The 18,819-nt window shown below is 36.4% G+C and overlaps 2 protein-coding genes across 3 annotated transcripts; one reads left to right on the top strand and one right to left on the bottom strand.

Moving 5' to 3' along the window:
- Positions 1 to 10: 10 nt before the first annotated feature.
- Positions 11 to 13,129, top strand: LOC121325403 (diacylglycerol O-acyltransferase 1-like). Its single transcript, XM_041267852.1, has 16 exons — positions 11 to 147; positions 945 to 1,032; positions 1,267 to 1,307; positions 2,015 to 2,100; positions 2,769 to 2,821; positions 3,225 to 3,333; positions 4,740 to 4,844; positions 5,867 to 5,932; positions 6,185 to 6,288; positions 7,457 to 7,495; positions 8,034 to 8,075; positions 8,921 to 9,033; positions 9,748 to 9,813; positions 10,149 to 10,236; positions 11,143 to 11,205; positions 11,475 to 13,129. The coding sequence occupies exons 1-16, from the start codon at positions 11 to 13 to the stop codon at positions 11,631 to 11,633; spliced, it is 1,359 nt and encodes a 452-aa protein (XP_041123786.1). The 3' UTR covers positions 11,634 to 13,129.
- A 712-nt stretch (positions 13,130 to 13,841) lies between these two features.
- LOC121325977 (cilia- and flagella-associated protein 20-like) lies at positions 13,842 to 18,475 on the bottom strand. Of its 2 annotated transcripts, none has more exons than XM_041269084.1 (6): positions 18,051 to 18,474; positions 16,136 to 16,215; positions 15,921 to 16,032; positions 14,643 to 14,831; positions 14,215 to 14,325; positions 13,842 to 13,933 (listed from the first exon to the last, which is right to left on the bottom strand). In XM_041269084.1, exons 1-6 carry the CDS (start codon positions 18,132 to 18,134, stop codon positions 13,928 to 13,930), a joined length of 582 nt encoding a protein of 193 aa, XP_041125018.1. In that variant the 5' UTR covers positions 18,135 to 18,474; the 3' UTR covers positions 13,842 to 13,927. The 2 variants fall into 2 exon arrangements, with proteins under 2 accessions (XP_041125018.1, XP_041125019.1); XM_041269085.1 differs by having other exon boundaries at positions 13,853 to 13,933; positions 14,221 to 14,325; positions 18,051 to 18,475.
- Between the last annotated feature and the right edge of the window lie 344 nt (positions 18,476 to 18,819).

The raw sequence follows: 18,819 nt of genomic DNA, 5'->3' as shown, positions 1-18,819 counted from the left end.
TTAGTAGAGAATGTCAGGAAGACCCAGAGGTAGAGCTTCTCGTCGCTCTCCAGCTCCAAGCAGCTCCAGAAATCGAGCAGTAGCTGGGCCAGACAGGGCTACAGATGCCTTCAACAGCAAGATGGATATTGATCCAGACATGTTAAGGTACATAAACAATTCTTACAGGCATTTTTGTCTTAGTATTTAGTGCCTAATTGAAATGTTAAAGTTCAACTGAATTTATCTTGATGCATGGGTCATTCCAGTTCAAGTTGCTCAATTAGTGTGTTGAAAAGCCTTTGAAAGAAGTGTTAAAATGACACTAGCAGTCTAGGCCTTTCCCACATGGAGGAAAATGAGAGGCATGATTGAAATATGTTCAAACAAATCACTGGCTCACTCAGATAAGTTGGCCCAGTTCAACGAATGACTCTTAAGACATATATGTCTCATATAGCTCCTCAATAGGGCGCTTTTTATTTAGAGATGAAGACTGGACAATTTGTAGTGTTGAGAGAAACAAGTCAGAATGCAAAGAACAAATGAAGTTGTATGTGTATAAATATGGAAAATGTTTAATCGTTGTTACTGTTATGGCAGATGTTTCTTTGTTTCTTTTTCTTTTATTCAGTTCCTGTACAGCTATGACCAAACGTTTTTGCATCACCTAGAATTTTAGGATTGAAACATAATAAAAAAAATAAAAATAAAAAACTATTGATATCACAAACATCTACCGGATGCCATAATAGTAGTACTGTATTTCATATTAGATTTCGAAATGTCACATGTTAATGTAACATTGTTGAGCAGGTTTCATTCGACTTTATGAAGCAGAATGTGTTAATTCTATGGGTGATGCAAAACATCTTGTCACAGCTGCAGACTGCATTTACAACCAAAAAAAAAATTGCATTTCATTGTACAGTAACTGTCTAAATTAAAATGTTTAATTTCTTTAGTGCTCACAAAATTCAGGATTCTATCTTGAGCTCTAGCAGTAAATTCTCTGACTATCGCGGCATTTTCAACTGGTGCATCATCATGCTGGTAGGTTTTACTTTATCTAACTAGCTTCTTCATTCCCACCATCAGCAAATAGAAAGCCTGTTTTACCCTAAAAAGAGCATACCATAGCTGGAAGACATTATTGTATTTATTATACTGTTTGGTTATATATAATATTGAATATAGTTATGTCTTATCTGCAGAACAAATATATAAACAATATAACATTGTAGAGTGTATTAGTATATTAATAATGTATTTCTGATTCTTTTTCAGATGCTTACTAATTTGCACATGTTCCTGGATAACTACATAGAGTAGGTGTTATTCTCACTATTTTGTCTCAGGATCCAGTCATGTAACATCCATAGCTATGTATTTGTTGAGTAAACCGCTATTGAGCAAACACTCAGTATTCCTAAATGAAGTAGAACACAAGTAACAAATTCAGTGACAAACCTTTGTCAAGTTCAGAAAGATTTATCGTCGACATGATAGTAATACTTGTGCCCAGTTGCATAAACCACATTAAGTTAAATGTAGTGCTCTCCTTAGTTTTCCCCTCAAGTGTTTCTGAAGTTTAAGGCTAGTACAGAAAACAACTTTCAACAAATATCTTAGATAATATAAGAGCCGGGACACAGCTGTATTCTTTGATTTTGTGCAGTGAACAAAAAAAGAAAATACCTTTCAGCATTTTATCTGATACGACATCTTAGATTATACCCCCAGAGATTATATGTTTCATTATTTTTACGCTTAAACTAACATTTGTACCTGGATGAGAGACCTCACTTGAGTCTGTGGTTTACCAGAGCATGCTCGTTTTTCCCTGTTATAAGAGGTGCTGTCCTTCGGAAAAGACATGAGGATGTGGTCAGGTCAACGGCTGACCACTATAAAAATAAAATCTGTTCTCAGTTGCAGTCAAATAAAATAGAAGGATTGGTGTCCAGCATGTTTCTGTAAGTGTGGATTTGCAGAATTGTTTGTCTTCATGTATTTTGTGATTCCTACTTCGCAGGTTTGGCCTCGTGGTTGACCTGGGTCAGGTGTTGTACCATTTCCTGAAGGACCCCTATAGCTGGCCGGCCACCTACCTGATTCTTGGTAAGCAAACAAAGGTGCCGTCTTATCTTTTCTGTCCCCTCCTTCCTTTTAATCAGCCTCTAAACTAGTGTAGGAAGCCTAAAATAGAGTAGTAACTGCAGATAAGTATATTAATTTAGGGATTGAAAAATGTATTCCAGAAAATGATGGTAATATACTAATATGATGATAATATACTATACTAAGTTTTCATGGTTGTGATGGTTAGAATTAAGCACCATAGGAGCATGGTGTTGTATCGGATATTTTTTTTAAATGTTGCGTACAAGGAGATACACATTATGAATTATAAATAATAATATAAGACTGGTGTGTTGTTTGTTTTAGAATCTGGAATTTTTGTATCTGAATTCTCTGTTATAGTTGAGAAAATAATGTCCTTTTTTCAACTAGTTTGCTTCAGAAAAGACTCCTAAATACTGCGTTTCTGAAGTGATGTGTTTTGGAAAATGACCACTTGGGGTTGCAGCTGTTAATCCTAACCCTTGTGTAATTTAGATTTTGTATAGATATTTCCATGATGTTGCAGTGGGATCAGAAATTATATTAACATACTGTATCCCTAATGGTGAAATTGTTTTGTATAAAGACCTTTCATGACCAGTGGCTGCTAATACAAAAAAAAACTCATTCTGGGTTATTCTTTTTTTTTCTGTGTTTTCTAACAGCTTCCAACGTGTTTGTGGTGGCCGCTCTGTTCTTCGAGAGATGGCAGGAATGGGTAAGACACAGTTATTAAAATGTATCCTTTAAAACTAAAGGATCAGAAATATATCGTAATCTAATCTCAACAATAAAATAGTCTTTTATTCACCGTACCATTGCCTTAAACATAAAGACTGTGTTAAGTATCTGAGTGTTCAGAGTAAGGATGAGGGGGAATGACTTAACACTTTCCTACACAAGGACACTGTGGAATCAAGCACAGATATATTATAAACAGATTAGTTTTGTACCTTCTGAGAATTGAAAACTGTATAACAGTGAACATTGTTCCCCTGAAGCTTATGAATAGTTTAAAATCAGTACTACAGCCAGTCAATTAAGTAAAAAAAAACAAAAAAAAAGGTTAATTTGTATGTTTAGTTCTCCATTTTGTTTGTTTCCCTTTGAATGTATTTCAGGACTATATAACCGAGGCAACAGGAAAAGTTCTAGAGATTGGAAATCTGGCTGCTATGTTGCTTTTTCCTGCAGCCGTAATATTGCACGAGTCAACCTCCTTATCTGTTGGTGAGAGACTTTTTTTAAACATCCCCCTAGGCCACTAGATTGAAAGGGTGTTCTTTTAGGTTGGTTTGTTATCCCCCTTCTACATGACAGAAATAGAGCACATACCCTCTATTTAGACTCAAGCAAGGCTCTGTAATTAGCATTAATTAAACCCAGATTATTAACAAACTTATTTGACATGATTGATTACACGCCAAATAATTTAATGGGCCCTGACCACATCTATAGCCTGAAACTTTTGTTTGTCATTAATCATTTAGTCTGAATTATACTGTAAAGTACAAGTAAACTTCATGCTGGTTGTAATTATATTTTATGTGCAAATCATATTGTAGAAATGTTATCATTTTTAGGTATTTCCTGGGTCTAATAAAATTAATCCCCTTTGACAAAAGACAGTAACAGTAATAATAATAATAATAATAATAATACAAATCCGTGTCCATAGTCCACTCAGTTCTATTGCTTTATATTTTAATATTATAGTGCTTTAGTATAGTGCATTATATATTTTTTCACTTGTTCTCCAAATAATTTCCTTTGGAATGAAATCTCTTTTTCAGTGTACAAAATTGTTGCAGGGTTTGGTTCCACGTTAATTTGTACATTAGTTATCCATTTTTAACACACTGTTAATTCTGGATTCAAGGTGCATCTCTTGTGACAGTGCTTGGTATTGATCATATATTATTTGATGTTTGATGAAGTATAGTTTTGCTGCCTTTATTCAGCTGTATCAGATCAATGAGGTGTGGCTTTATAGTACTTTCAGTGCCTCTGTTTCTGATGTATTTCCAAACAGAAATTGATAATGAGTAATACAGTGAGCATTCCATACCATCGTGTTTTCCACATGCTAGTGCATGTTCTTTCTAAAATGCATTTTTTATTATGGCAATGATCAGCTTTTATCCACTGAAAATTCTGTAGCAGGGGCTAATATATCAAGGGCTTATACAAATATGGACTGGAGTTGAGGCATATAGTGGAAAACTATTTTCCACGAGGGGGGACAGTGTCTGCCAGTGGGTTATATTGTATATTGTATACTGGAGGACACTATGTGAAAGGTGCGGACGTCAATGTATGTCAGGTGATGGTGTTTTAACGAATTACAAGACTGATTTTAAATTCAATGTTTAATAATATATATATATATATATATATATACACACACACACACACACACACACATATATATATATCTATATAAAACCCCATGACATTGTTAAAGCCTACTTTGTATGCATGTAAATATGTTGCTGTGCTTTATATTGTGGCATATCTTCCTGTAAATGATGACTGGTTCATTCCAATGCCTCCCTGTGAATACCCTGAATGGGTTATTATGGTGTACTCCAGGAACACGGGTATCTGAACAGATGTCTTTTCTCTCTGGTCCTCAGGTGGATCAATGCTGGCTCTCATAGTTTACACCGTCACTGCACTCAAGATCTATTCCTACCACGAAGTCAACAGCTGGTTTCGTCAGGGGATACAAACCAGTTCAGGTCGGCACTCAAGAATTAGGCATCCCCACCCGCTTTTGAATTTTAGCACAGACAGAGATACCTACTCATTTGGTGCACAGCTGTATTCTATTATTTTCCTGGAGAAGATTGATTGTTGCTATGGCCATAACTCAGAATGCAGTCATATGCTTAACATTAAACACTTCAAAAGTTAAAATAAACTTGACCTCTGACCTTTGACCTAATATGGCAGGTCATTTAACTCTGTAATTGAGGTGGCCTTTAAATTCACAGCTGCCATATTGAGGGATTCACTTGTTCACAGTTGATTTTGGGACTGTTCCAGTAAAAATGACAGTAATCGCTAACTTGACACTGTTTTTTTAACCTCCAGTACAGCAGGTTCAACACCTCATATCTCAGGCACCAATGTAAATACAGACTTCATATTTTCACTGGTATATAAACATCTTGGCTGCGTGACTTTTTCATTTTCTGATGACTAAGACCATAAGTTATGAGCTTGATTCTCAAACTATTGCAGGGGTGTGTTTGCAGAGACACATTAAATGTATCCACAGGACTGTATCACAGGACTACCTGACTCTCAAATCTGCAGCAAGAGAGTGTTGTCTGAACAAGATAAGAGATTGGATTATACAGTTTTCTATCCTCTCATGCGTTTAAGATTACATTTTCTATAATTAGGCCTACATTGTATTATCTAATCTCTAACTATCTTGTATCCTATAATAGTATCCTGTGTATGTGATGAAAATATCCGTACAGTATATCTAATCATAACATTATTTCGTTTTGCTGTGACACTAGTGAAGCTCTTTTTTCCCCAAGTTGAGTTTTTGTTATACTGAAGCTTAGATGATAAACAACCCACGTAAAAGGATATTTAACAGGAAAATAAATATAATATTAGGAGATGGCAAACAAAAAAAAATGGGAAAACTATCTCAAACTACACCTTAAAAGTATGTTATCTGGTTTGGATAATAATTATCTCTGTAGAAATAAGCTCCCTTTTTATATTTAATATTTCCATACAGGCACTGGGGTAAAAAATGAATCTGAGCACAAGTGGGTGTTGTATCCAAACAACTTAACAACAGGAAGTAAGGAGACATGACTTACACTATCCCTTATGTTAAATTGTGAATTGTCCTTTGATGTTCACATTGTCATTCACTATTTACAGTGCTTCTATGAGCTGAAAGGGTACTTCTACTTTCTATAAGCACCAACTTCTGATTTCTACTGTACCTAGTTCCTCAGTACTATGCACTTACATCACACTGCCTCACATACTTAGATCAACCTGCCTTTTCAACCTAACAACACAGATGTTTTCTGATCTTTTCTTACAGATCTCTATTACTTCTTGTTGGCACCCACTCTCTGCTACCAGCTCAACTTCCCACGCAATGTTGTCATTCGCAAATGGTTTGTGGCCCATAGGGCCCTGGAAATTGTGAGAATGGTTTATTTTGGGGTCCTTAGATCAGGGATGTGAGCTGTATGGGGGAGGGGGGCGGGGTAACAGGATGGGACGGGGAACGACACATGCCAGAAGGGTTTTGCTCCAATTGCAATGAAACTTGTTAAGGAGCTCAGTTCATTGAGTGTATGATAATCTGGGGGTGTAGAAGGCTGTCTGTTTGTCTTGCTGACTGTCTGTGATACTTACATTTTAATTCTGTAAGTAGGTTTTTTTTTTATATGTGTGAGCAAATACTAAAAGAATTCAGCTGAACAGTGCTTAGATTGGATTCTAGTCATAATTCATGAATTCCAAGCAGTGACTTCTGAAGTGTACCAAATAAATGCCGGTAGTATATATAAATGCTGCTAGTATAAATGCATTTTCCTTGGTGCCAGATTGATCCTCTGCTGCATGCCTACATGTGAATGTTACATTTTTAAGGAATATTTTTCAGCACTGTGTATACAGGTTAGGTATTCATTTATCATAGCGATTTAAAATATATGTGTTATCATTATGTGGGCGGAAAGAATTTGTGAAACAAAATCTTCACTGATTGAGTTGAATGGATCATTTTCCCAAAAGCAAAAAGCATTTGAAACTGCTGGGTTTGAACTGGTTTATTTTGGGATCTTGCAATCAGGTTACATAAATATTTTGTAATTAAAAGAATAAAAATATGGATAAATGATCATCCACTACCTATGATACCCATCTTTCTGTGTGCACTCTCTCACTCTCCCTCACATACTGTTGTCTTAAAGGTACAATGTGTGCCAAGCATTTGTCACAGAGGTGAATCAATGGTTATTTGTTTGTTTTTAAATGTACTGCACTGGTCTCCCCTTCAGTTAGTGTGGATGATTGAAGGCCTTCAGAGAACTAAAGACATTATTTAGCAGAAGTGATTGACAGTGTTAGAATTGAAAGTGTCAGAAAAGTTATACTTTGTTAGATAAATATTGGCTCTAAAACAGAAATTCAACTCATCCATTTCGGTGGTAAAAACATCTTCATATGGAGATACTTCCCCAGTACATATCCTGTCTCAAACTTAAAAACGTATTTTGTAAAATGGGGGTGGAGTGGGGTGTCAATTTTAAATATTCCTGCCATTTAATTTGGCAGTGTTTCAGCAACAATCTTGTTTTTGCAGATCTTACTCAGTCAGCTCATGATAGCAATGATTCAGCAGGTGAGTTTGAGTTTTGTACCTGTCCTTATAACTTCACAAACAAAGGAGGGGTGTGTCACCAACCTAGTAAATGCATGTCTGCTTGGAGTGACAGCGTGTGCCATATAAGAATAGTTCGAATCCCACTCAAGCCCAGTTATGCAGGGTTAGGAAGAAAGATCATCTGGGGATAGTTCTTGACCTAGCGATTCACGGACCCTTACTGGTCAGGCACCCAGCAAGTCCAGACGGAGACCTCCCAGGTTTGCCTTGGGTTTGACAAGGGAAAAGAGGGGATTGGGTTGGCAACAGGAACAGAGGGTGTCCATTGATCTTTAGTCCTCTGAATGTGAAAGGGGGTTGCAGCCATGAGGCAGCGTTTGAATTGGGCATTACAATTTGTGTACAAGAACATGGAAAAATGAGGGGGTAACAAGACGATTTTTTAAAAAAGCACTCTGTAAAATATGTGAAAAAATGTTAACATATATATATATTTTTTTAATTGGTTACAGTTCGTACTATTTTATTCATTTTTGGTTTGTATTTTATCTCCTAGTTAATTTTCCCACACATACTGAAGTCATCGCGTTTATTTACAGTAAGTTTTCTGTTTGCTACTATTCTTTCACTTACTCTTCATGCTGTGAATTGGTATCATAGTTCTGACCCTTGTAATGTGTAACATCGTCAGCAGGTAATGTGTATGTTATGAACAAGGCTACCTTATAGGGATCTTTTAGTTCACATTTTGGCTTTTAATTTTGTGTTGATGCCTAAGTGCACCCCTGCACTAGGCTAACTTCTGTAAAGGTGGGCATAGTCACTGTCTGATTTAATTCCAAAACTACATTGACTCCAATCAGCACGCAGTCAGTCAGAAAGGTCAGCTACCTGCATGTATAAATGTAATTGATCTTCTTATTAATGATCAATTATTTTACAGGTTCTTTACATTGTAGTTAATGACAGTCAGTTTGGCCATGTTTTTAATGAATCTACTCCTTACTGTTTCTCTTGGGTTGGATAGGAAATGGATATGACCACAAAAATTAAGCATGTTTTGGAGTTAGTGGTGAGTTTATCGCTGTTGGTGTAAAGATACTTTTCATGCACAAGCAAGGACTAGCTTAACTGATGGAATTGGAAAAGTTTGGGACATAAAGGTATTCCATTGGGGATGCCCAAGGTTAAAAGGATTTCTTCCTTGTAACGGTAATTAAGAAATGAATACCTTAAAAACAAAGTCAAATAATTTAAAACTTTTATTTTAATCTAATTATTGTCTGATCAATGCATTAATAAATATGCCATTATTTTGTAAATGGTGATCTACACTTTATTATACGAATAATTGCTTTTGTATCTACAAAAAGGAGGAAGGGGGTTAAAAAATGGTAGATTGTTTTGCATAAATCCTTCCAAAGAAGGCCCCCTTTTTTCTAGGCTCCAAATAATTTTATCTGGATCATCTTGTTCTACTGGTTCTGTCACTCTGTCCTCAACTTCATGGGCGAGTTGCTAAAATTTGGAGACCGGGAGTTCTATGCAGACTGGTGGTAAGTAAGCTGAGGGAGTATAGTAGTGACGCTAGTGGAGCCCCAATTTCTCCCTAAATTGTATTAATTTGTGATTTAGACACAGTTGACACAGGTGTTGGTTCTTTTCATTTAAAAGGGTACCATGCTATATATTGAAATGGTACCTAAGCATTTCCTGCCCTTAGTTACCAGAGAGAGTAATCTACAGCTTTTAATTTACATTTAGTATTTGAAAACAGCAGTAAAATAAAACTTCTAATCAGATATAAATATAAAAAAAGCTTTCTGCAAAAGCCTTCTTCAGTGATTTGTGGGGTAGAGAACTGAAGTAACTGCATGATAATGCTGGGGAAAATGTAAAAAGACTGCAGAAGGTCTTGCAGAAATGTGTTCGCAGTCTTTTGTGTTGTGAAAATCGGGTACGAATTTGCCTGTTTGCAAGTTGCAGTAGATGTGTTTACAGGCAGTTTGGTAAGGCTGTCAAACCGGACATTAAGAATCATTTGGTTTTAACAGCATCCCCTTGATGGCCAGTTCAGTTTTTGAGGGGACAAAATCTACCTGCTATACAGTGGTCATGACCAAACTATTGTCCTTCTTATTGTTCTGTGCTGTTAATCTCTTTAATATTTTAATCTTGACGTTCACACTGTTGGGATGCACTGCAATTAAGCTAAAGCACATTACAATGTAGCCTTTGTAGTGACTAACAGCAGTGTATCTTGAATGCAGGAACTCTGATAACCTTAACAGGTTCTGGACTACCATGAATCTCCCATTCCACAAGTGGAGCATGAGGTAGGTGCTGTGAAGTGAGGAGGCTCTGTCACACAGTTTATTAATGAAACAGGCAAGGTAACGTAAGTACTTAAGCCATGCAGATATAATAAATAAATAAATAAATAATGTCCCAGTACATAGCTCAAGGTACTGTTGTCAATTAGGACTACTGTTCATGAAGATAATTTGCACTGCCGGATGTTAGCCAAGTTGATTTTGCTAACCGTGTATTTCACCCAATTATTAAAAGTCATAGTTTTTTTTTATTTTCGTAGTGGATCTTGGTAATAGAATATCCAGCAAACCAATGTGTAAGAAGCTGCAGTCTGACTGGATTCTTGCTGTTTCTGCAGGCATGTCTACAAGCCCCTTCTCATGCAAGGGTTTCCTCAGTGGCAAGCTCAGGTCATTGTCTACATGGTGTCTGCAGCTCTCTGTGAGGTATGCCATTTAGGGGTTATGGGTTTCAGTATTTTTAATATTATTGACCCCAGTTTGTTCTAGATCTTCTTGAAGTGAGCTTATTGTGTTCAAGACAAGGGGTCTCACAGTGACTGAAGGATAGACACTTAATAGCTGGGCAACTCAAACAACGTCATTCCAGTATATTTTCAGGCAGTCAATAGTGTAGAGGTAGACAGTACATTTTCTGAAACATTCAGTAACACTGCTGGTCTGGAAAAAGAGCATTAACAAATACTGTCACAGTTAATCTGCAAAAGATTTGTTGTAACACAGTGGAAATATTAAAGTATTCAAGGACAATAATTGGCTGTAATACAGTCAAACCAAAAAGCTTTGCTTGTGTATTCTATATCGCATCAAGACTGCTTCTGATTCCACTGCTTGAGTGTTAATAAAGAACATCTGTCACTGTGGCAGAATGCACAATGGCGGCAAGAAAAAGTGTTTACTTTACCATCAGCATTTGTTTTTCCTATGTGTTCATAAGTGACTACAAGTGAATACATGTCCAGTTTTCTTTACAACAGCTGTGTAAAAACTACCAGCAGAACAAATCAAGTGCTTAGTTGTGCATTTTCTGGTACCAACCAATAAAAAATCTGGCATATTTTAAGGTTTGGGTATCCCCCCCCCCCCCCCCCCCCCCCCCCAATCTAGGTATATGAATTTCCAATTAAAATGCTGAGGAGCAGCCATAACCCAATAGTATTTTAAATATAAATCCAAGAGAGCTTTTAAATATAAATCTACCTCAACACTAACACCCAAGTTAAGACAGTCTAGGTGTAGTGTGCGTATCTCACTGAATGTGTGCATTATGGTATAAAAGAACCAGCTCTTGATACTGGTGTTAACTCTGTCCAACTGTCACTGTCTCCTCAGTATGTCATTGCCATTCCACTGGAGATGTTCCGTTTCTGGATCTTTGCAACAGTTGTTCTACAGGTAAGGTAGCCTTTTCTATTACCTCATGAGTTACCAAAATGAGTTGGGTTTTTTTTTTTGGGGGGGGGGGTTATATTATTTTATCCAAAGCCAGTTTATAAAATTACATGTCTAAATAAGTGAGAGTTAATTCCATCCTTTAAAATAATGTTGCATTAACATGATTATGAAACCCAGTCTCTAAAATAACATGACAACAGCATGACAATGTTTTGTTCTTGCATGTAAACACGCTATTTATGTAGTCTCTATTTCTACATATTTTCCAGGCTAAAATGACTTTGTTGCTGGGCCGGTTCTTCAGTGGCAACTACGGGAACTGCTTGGTGTGGCTGTGTGTGCTCATGGGCCCCCCAATAGCAGTGCTGACCTATTTGCACGATTACTACATGCTAAATAGAGAAAGCAATGCCTGGAGTTTATATTAACGGCCTGTTAACATATAAAGAGCAAAGCAACATTTCCAGGACATTAAACACAACTCTCTAGCAGAAACCTGGCTGCTTGTGTGTAGTGCATTCAGCTGAGCTGACTAGACATCAGTTAAGACTGTCGATTATGTGTAATGATCTGCCCTCTTTATACATATTTGAACTCTTTCTGATCCATACCTCTACATCTGTGCCTTGTATAGCTGTCTACTCTTATTAATGTTGTCTTACCTGTGGAGCTCTATCAACTTGTATGCCTAATCTGTCTCTTGGTATCTAGATCTGTATACTCAATTACTGTATACACAGTGATGCCCATAAATATGAACCCCCTGTGGCTTCAGGTAATAAAACAATTAATCACTTCGCTATCTGGCTGTGCTGCTAATCAGAGAGCTGAATAATGACTACATTTTCAACTACAAAGCAAGTTAAGAATGACAAGCCCTAATCTAAATCTTGTCCAAGTCTAAACATGCTTAGACTAGTCTCTGTGGACTAGAGAAGTCTTCCCATTACTAATAACCATTTCCTGTATGTACAGTACAGTATTTGTGCATATGTCTAGAGGATGGATATCTTTTACCACCAATATCAACCTCAATCCATGTTGGGTTCAGAACAGGATAGAAACATTGATATTTCCATCCAAGTATCAAAATATTGAAATAAAATAATACAGGTTTATTATGTTATTATAAAAGCAAAGCATGAATATTTTAGATCAAAATTACTTTCTACAAAAGATGTTATAGGTAGTGGAGCATTTAACAACAAAATTAGTTTTACAAACCGATCACATAGCATATGGTCAGTAACTGGACCCGTCTCTAGTTTGTGAAACCTAGTAAGACAGTATCGAAGACCTAACTTTAAGCAGTATATTATTCCAGATTTGAAAAGGGGTGCAGCAAGATGCTGTATTAATGTCTCAGAATACAATTCAAACGCCAGCATTTTGTTGGCTGGTTGACATAAGAGTCAACTTACTAGTATACATTTGTGGCTCTACAAGTTCATTCTTTTTTCAGTCCCCAAACTATTTAAAATAATGCTTTTTCAGAAGTTGCATAAAGAATCAACATTCATAGAGTACTGTAGTTATACCACGATGGAGAACTGGAGGAATCACAAACCGAGTCCTCAAAGGAATCCAAAATCTGATCCTGTAAACAAATAATATTCACTCTCTAACGCTGAATGTATTCAACACTAGAACTATCAACACTTGTTGTATAAACCATCATATTTCATTATTAAGAGATTGCCATTTATTATGCATAACAGTCTTTTAAAAAGTTTGCTTTATAAAAACTTTCAAACGAATTACCTATTTAAAAAGCAAGATGTTTACCGGTACAATAATTGCACAGCATGATAATTGTTTAACAATCTGGAGAAATCCTAGCTATAGAAAAAATGTAAGTGAACCAGGTAATGTTTGTTAAAAGCATATGGGACATTTTTTGCACTGTAACAATGTTCAAACTGAATAAAAAAATAGCTGTTAACAATTATATTAATAACTTTTATCTGGTCTGTCAAGATAGAAAAACCATTAAAAGGATTACTTTGAAAATCATTCTGCCCCTTCATAATGGTCGGAATTATTGGATAGGCATGTGATCACACTATTGGTACACCTATAGCAGAGAATTACCCTATATATATATATATAATATATAATATATATTATATATATAATATATATATATATACTGACCTACTGGATAATTCCTAGTATTCAATCTAGTATTGGAACCACAAATGAGCTTCCAGTTTCCAGTCCCACTGGCTTGGAAGGAACCTTTCTCAGTTACAGGGAACACAGTCAGTGTCCTACCCACTGCATTTTAAACACATCATCAAAAGGAAACAGCAAAAATAATACATTCTCCAGTGATACAGATGTCCAACAAATGAAAAATAATTTCCAATGTTTTTAATGTATTTTTTTTTTGTACATATATATTAAACAAAGTTAACGTTAACAGATGTATATTAAATACAGGTCATTATGTTAACGGATATATATCACAATTGCAAGGATATATATATATAATATATATATTATATATATATATATTATATATATATATATATAATGTACATACCATATATATATATATATATATATATATATATATAATATATATATATATATATATATATATATATATATATATTTCTTCATAACATTAACAGATAAACCCAATAGTCCTCTTTTTTAGTCCTGGCTTTTCGTTCTTCATTCTTAAGGTCTTTGCTGGTCAAGAGATACATGCTGATATTTATTGCTGGGGATGAAAGGACATTTAATTAGAAAATATGCACAGCTGAGCTACAACTACAGTCTCCTACAATAAAAAAAAAACATTATAAAATAAGAAAATCCAGGACTCCTCTCTGCTCCTCTCCAGCCAGATTCAAACATGTGCCACCAGGGGCACGAGAGGCTTGTGAATATTACCTTAACTAAGTTGGTCAGCAGAACACGCTAATAATAAACACTTAGCACAACTTGATGTGCACCAACACAGACAACAGTTCTTGTTTGTAACACTGGAAAGTTCATTACCTTCACCTTGTTCTGCACTGGGAGGTAGAGTTTGAACTCTGCAGGGAGCTCATCCTCAGAGTACAGTCTGTCTGAGAAATAAACCCTTCTGATCCGACAGTTTGCATGAATCTGAAAATCAATGAAGTGTGAAACAAATTACACAACTAGGAAAGCTGGATGCTTAACACTGAAAAGTCAGTATAGATTTTGTTTCCTGATGAGGACTGGCAGTGGAACTTAGGGACAGGAAACAATGTGAGCTAGCGACAGGGGCACTTTAGCCTAGTGGTTAGAGCTGAGAGACAGGGAGGCTGCATGAGTCAGTTGATAGAACTGTGAGTTAGTTGATAGCACTGAAGGACTGGAGGGCCAGGCTAGCCTAGAGGTTACAGCTGAGGGGCTAGCAGGCAGTCAGGCCTGAAAGATGGAATGGAACACCAGCGTACCTGTACACGTAGTGTCTCAATGTAGTTGGTTCCGTATGCACGCCTGGTGAAGTCAGACAGGTTGAACTGGATCTGGTTCCAGCCGTCATCAAGCCTCATGGGCATGGTGCAGATAAAGGGCTTGACCCGCGTGGTGCTCTGGTAGTTACTGGCACGGAAGCGCCGGCGCACATTCTTGTCATCCAGGACCTGCAGCACATGGAATGAAGGCACGGCAGTTCAGTCTAACATAAGGCTGGAGTATTCTGCTGTGCTGTGTATGTGTTGCTAACCCAGTTGCTATGTACATCACAGAACATAACACCACTGATGGAAGATTCTAAGATCTCACTTGGTTGGAAAGGCCCACTCTGTTTCATAGAAGTCATAATTCTATCATTCAAAGAATACAGCCCCACTTTGAATTTGATAACACCTGTTATCCTCAAGGTTCACTCAAACATCTAAATTTAGGCAATAACTGATAGAATATTCAACAGATGTAATAATTGATTCATGCAGCACTACTTCACACATAATTAACATGAAACATAAGACTTGGAACCTGTTATGCTTGATAAACTTGGATGGTTACATTAACAATTTCAAAATTTCAACTTCATATCATATTGACAATTCTAGGGACCAACTGGGCTTGAGTGAAGCATGTAGACACAGGGATTCCATAGAACCGAGATATTTCAGATTTTTGGTTCCACGTATCTCATAGTAGGGCTCATCGGAATAAGCTATTAATGAATGTCATTAATATATTTCAGTAGGGTCTATAAATGATAAACAAGCTTCCCCTAATAAACAAATAATTTGCATTTATAGCAGTTATGTTTTACTGTGAACAAGGTTTCCACAATACACTATTTGAACACACTGTAAAAAAGTTTGAGAGTTATGACTTTTGATTAAACTTTGTAAAATGATGCAAAACGCTTCTCCTGTGATGCAAGTACATCTATGGGAAATGTACAAAGTGGTAGAAGAGCCCAGTCTTTGATCTCCTGTCTCCCAACCCATCAACCAATTTCCAAAGACTTTTTAAAACTTTTACACTCATTCTTACATTAGAAAATTAAAATAAAAATAAACCTGATCACCAAGATAGGTCTCTGTGATACTTTGTTACATTCATTAATGTCCACAACAGGTTTCATAAAAATTAAATAATCTAAAAATGGAGGTGTGACAAACTACCCCTCCAGTACACATACTCCTATTGCTACCTGTGTTCAGAGGTCCTGCACTATGAGTACTAGTACATTCTAAGAGAGGGAGGTCACTTACCTGCACCTCGAAAGTGAAGTACTTCTTTAAGTTCTTTACGATCATCACCAGGAATGGAAGTTTTATACCCAGGGTTTTCTTTGGATCTGCAGGGCAAGTGATGTATGTAGTACTGTTGAGAGAAAGAAGCACACAAAGTGAAACTGTAGCTCACATCTCACTTAAATAACTAGGAATGTTGTCATCAAAACATGTGGCAAACAGCCTGGCCATACCTTACATTGGTACCCTCGATCTCCAGCACCAGGGACTGGATGTCGTTGTCTGTGATTCTTTTGATGTGGCCATTTCGGACCTGGCAACAGACAGACAAATATCATTGCAAAATATAAATTTACATACCCCAGTGGAAATGTATAGTTCCTAGAAATTTCTCAAAAACAAAAAACTTTAGGAAAAATCTTTTGTAGCAAACGTTTTGCTTTTGTGGATGAGGAAAAAAAGAAGTTACAAGAAATAGAAGTCTATTGTCTACAATTATTTATTTCAGCAATTTTTTTACAAAACTGCTAATTCAGAAATATTCATACCCTTTGATGCTATGGTAGTATTGTATATAGTATAATATCCTTCTATGGGGCTGTTTTTCCTCTAATGGTACAGGAAATTTAGTTCCAATACATGGTTAAATGGATTCCATAGCATACCAAAAGACATTGGCCAATCATCTGAAACCCTCCGCTGCAAAACTTGGTTTAAAGCACAACTGGACGTTCCAACACAACAACCATCCAAAGCACACGTCAAAATCTTCTTCAGAATGGATAAAGAAGGATAAAATCAAGGTTCTGGAATGACCTAGTCAAAGTCCTGATCTAAATCCAATTGAGAATCTTTGGTATGAGTTGAAGAAGGCTGTGCACAAGAGAAGTCCTCCGAAATTGAATGAACTGGAACAATTCTGCATTGAGGAATGGTCAAAAATTGCTAAAGAATCATTGACAAATTATCCTAATCATTTAAAAGAGAACTTGCTAAAAGTGCCTCAACTAGCTATTAGACCTGGGACAAATATTTTTATATTTTATTTGTAAACACCAACTATTTCAAATAGCTGAAATATTTAAATATATATGCTTGAATAAATCAGTTTTGATTTTAAATATTCAAATATTAATTGCACAGTTAAATATTATTTTGCAGAAAACAAATAGTATTTGAAAATATTTAAATATACGTACGTCTTTTGAAAAAAAATATATACTGTATATTTTCAACTATTCCCAAATAGTTAATGAATAATCAAAAACTAAAACCTAATTATTACCCTAAATGTATAATTATGTACCAAGTCTTGCAATTACCACATGGTGTTTGAGGAGGACTTCTAGCGAGGAAAATGCTAAACATGTTCAATTCAATAACATCAAAGCATGCCATTAAACCAGTGGTTAAAGATATTTCATTGTTTTCAAATATTTACCCACTGAAATAAAATATTCAAACATTTCAATTAATTGATAAAATTAAATCTAATTGAAATAGAGCAGCTTCCAAAAGACAATTGAGTGGTTAACAAGGACAAGGGTGATTGAAAACGAGACATTTCGTGTTTGAAAGTGGTCTCGGGATGCACAGCAGTCAAATATCGGTCAAAGTTCAAGTATAATCTTTCAGACGAATATGCCATTTTGAGTCACTATTGCGGTATATGACTTTTTTTGGAATGGCTCGGGATGCAAATATAGCCTTCAGCCCTTTATATATGTATGTGTGTGTGTGTAAAGTAGCACGTTACAGGTTAGAAACACAAAATGTATTTCTTTAGCAGTCATTAATAAGAGTACACATACAGGCACTCTGGACAACTCCCACAACTGGAAATGGGGGCTTTAAAACAACAGCAAAGTATTTCTAGTCTTAAAACATACTATACATGGTGCACTTGAAAAAAGCGAGGTAACAGAAAACTCCATTTAAACTATTGTGTTGGTTTCACTAAATATATTCCACAGCGGAATAGAAACAGATGAAAGCCGAACACTTTCAGGAGTGGTTGCTGGACAGAGGCACACTTCGCAGCATCTGAATCGTGGCAGTCATGCCACTGACACCCCATAGAATGACAGATAAAAGTTAGCACTAGTTATATGACAGCCACAACAACTACAGACACAGCCACAATCTTACCTTCTTGTCCCAAATCTGAAGGGGTTTGCTGCCGATGCTGTACAGAATGGAAAGAAAGCCGCTCTGAAACGTGTTTTTAAACATGGTCTGGACAAGACGTCGCAGGGAACACTATGTTGCATAAAATTGCTATTTCCTCAGGTTTTTTTTTTTTTTGTCTTTTGCAAACACTGGGCTGTTTCAGAACCTAAACCACAAAAAAAACACCAAAAAAAAAAACGCAATTTGTACCAGATCGCCAAAGAAAATAGGTTTGATGTAAAATGTTCCAAGTATTTCTGCTTGTAGTTTAAAAATAGCAGAAATTATTCTGAATTATCTACAAGTTAATTTCCTTTTAATTTAGAAAATGCTGTGATCTTAATTGCTTGTAAACCCGCTTGCAGACGAGTGATGCTTGTCTTTCAGTGTGCCTTCGCTACAGAAACAGCAAACTCAACCCAGATTCACAGGCGATGTGCTCATCACAACGTTTCAAAATTCCTCCGCCAGATACGTTTCATAAACAAGTAGATGCACGGAACTGCCGGCTAGCAAATTCAATAATCACCTTTTTAAAGATAAACAAATTACTGATAATTGAGTTATACAGCACCGACCTGGTTTATTAAATACACAAGTGTTACTAAGGAACTATTCTGGAACACTTTTCACAGCGGAGGGCTACTATGCCGAATATATGGGAGACGCAAAGGACATTGCTTTTGTTGACAACGTGATGAGCTGTCATGGCAACCGTGAGACGCGCCCCCCCCCCCCCCCCCCCCCC

Source organism: Polyodon spathula, chromosome 13, assembly GCF_017654505.1.
Source record: "Polyodon spathula isolate WHYD16114869_AA chromosome 13, ASM1765450v1, whole genome shotgun sequence".
In the NCBI taxonomy this organism is placed as follows: Eukaryota; Metazoa; Chordata; class Actinopteri; order Acipenseriformes; family Polyodontidae; genus Polyodon; species Polyodon spathula.
Note: the sequence above shows the minus strand (reverse complement) of the source record. Positions and strands in the feature narration are given on the sequence as shown.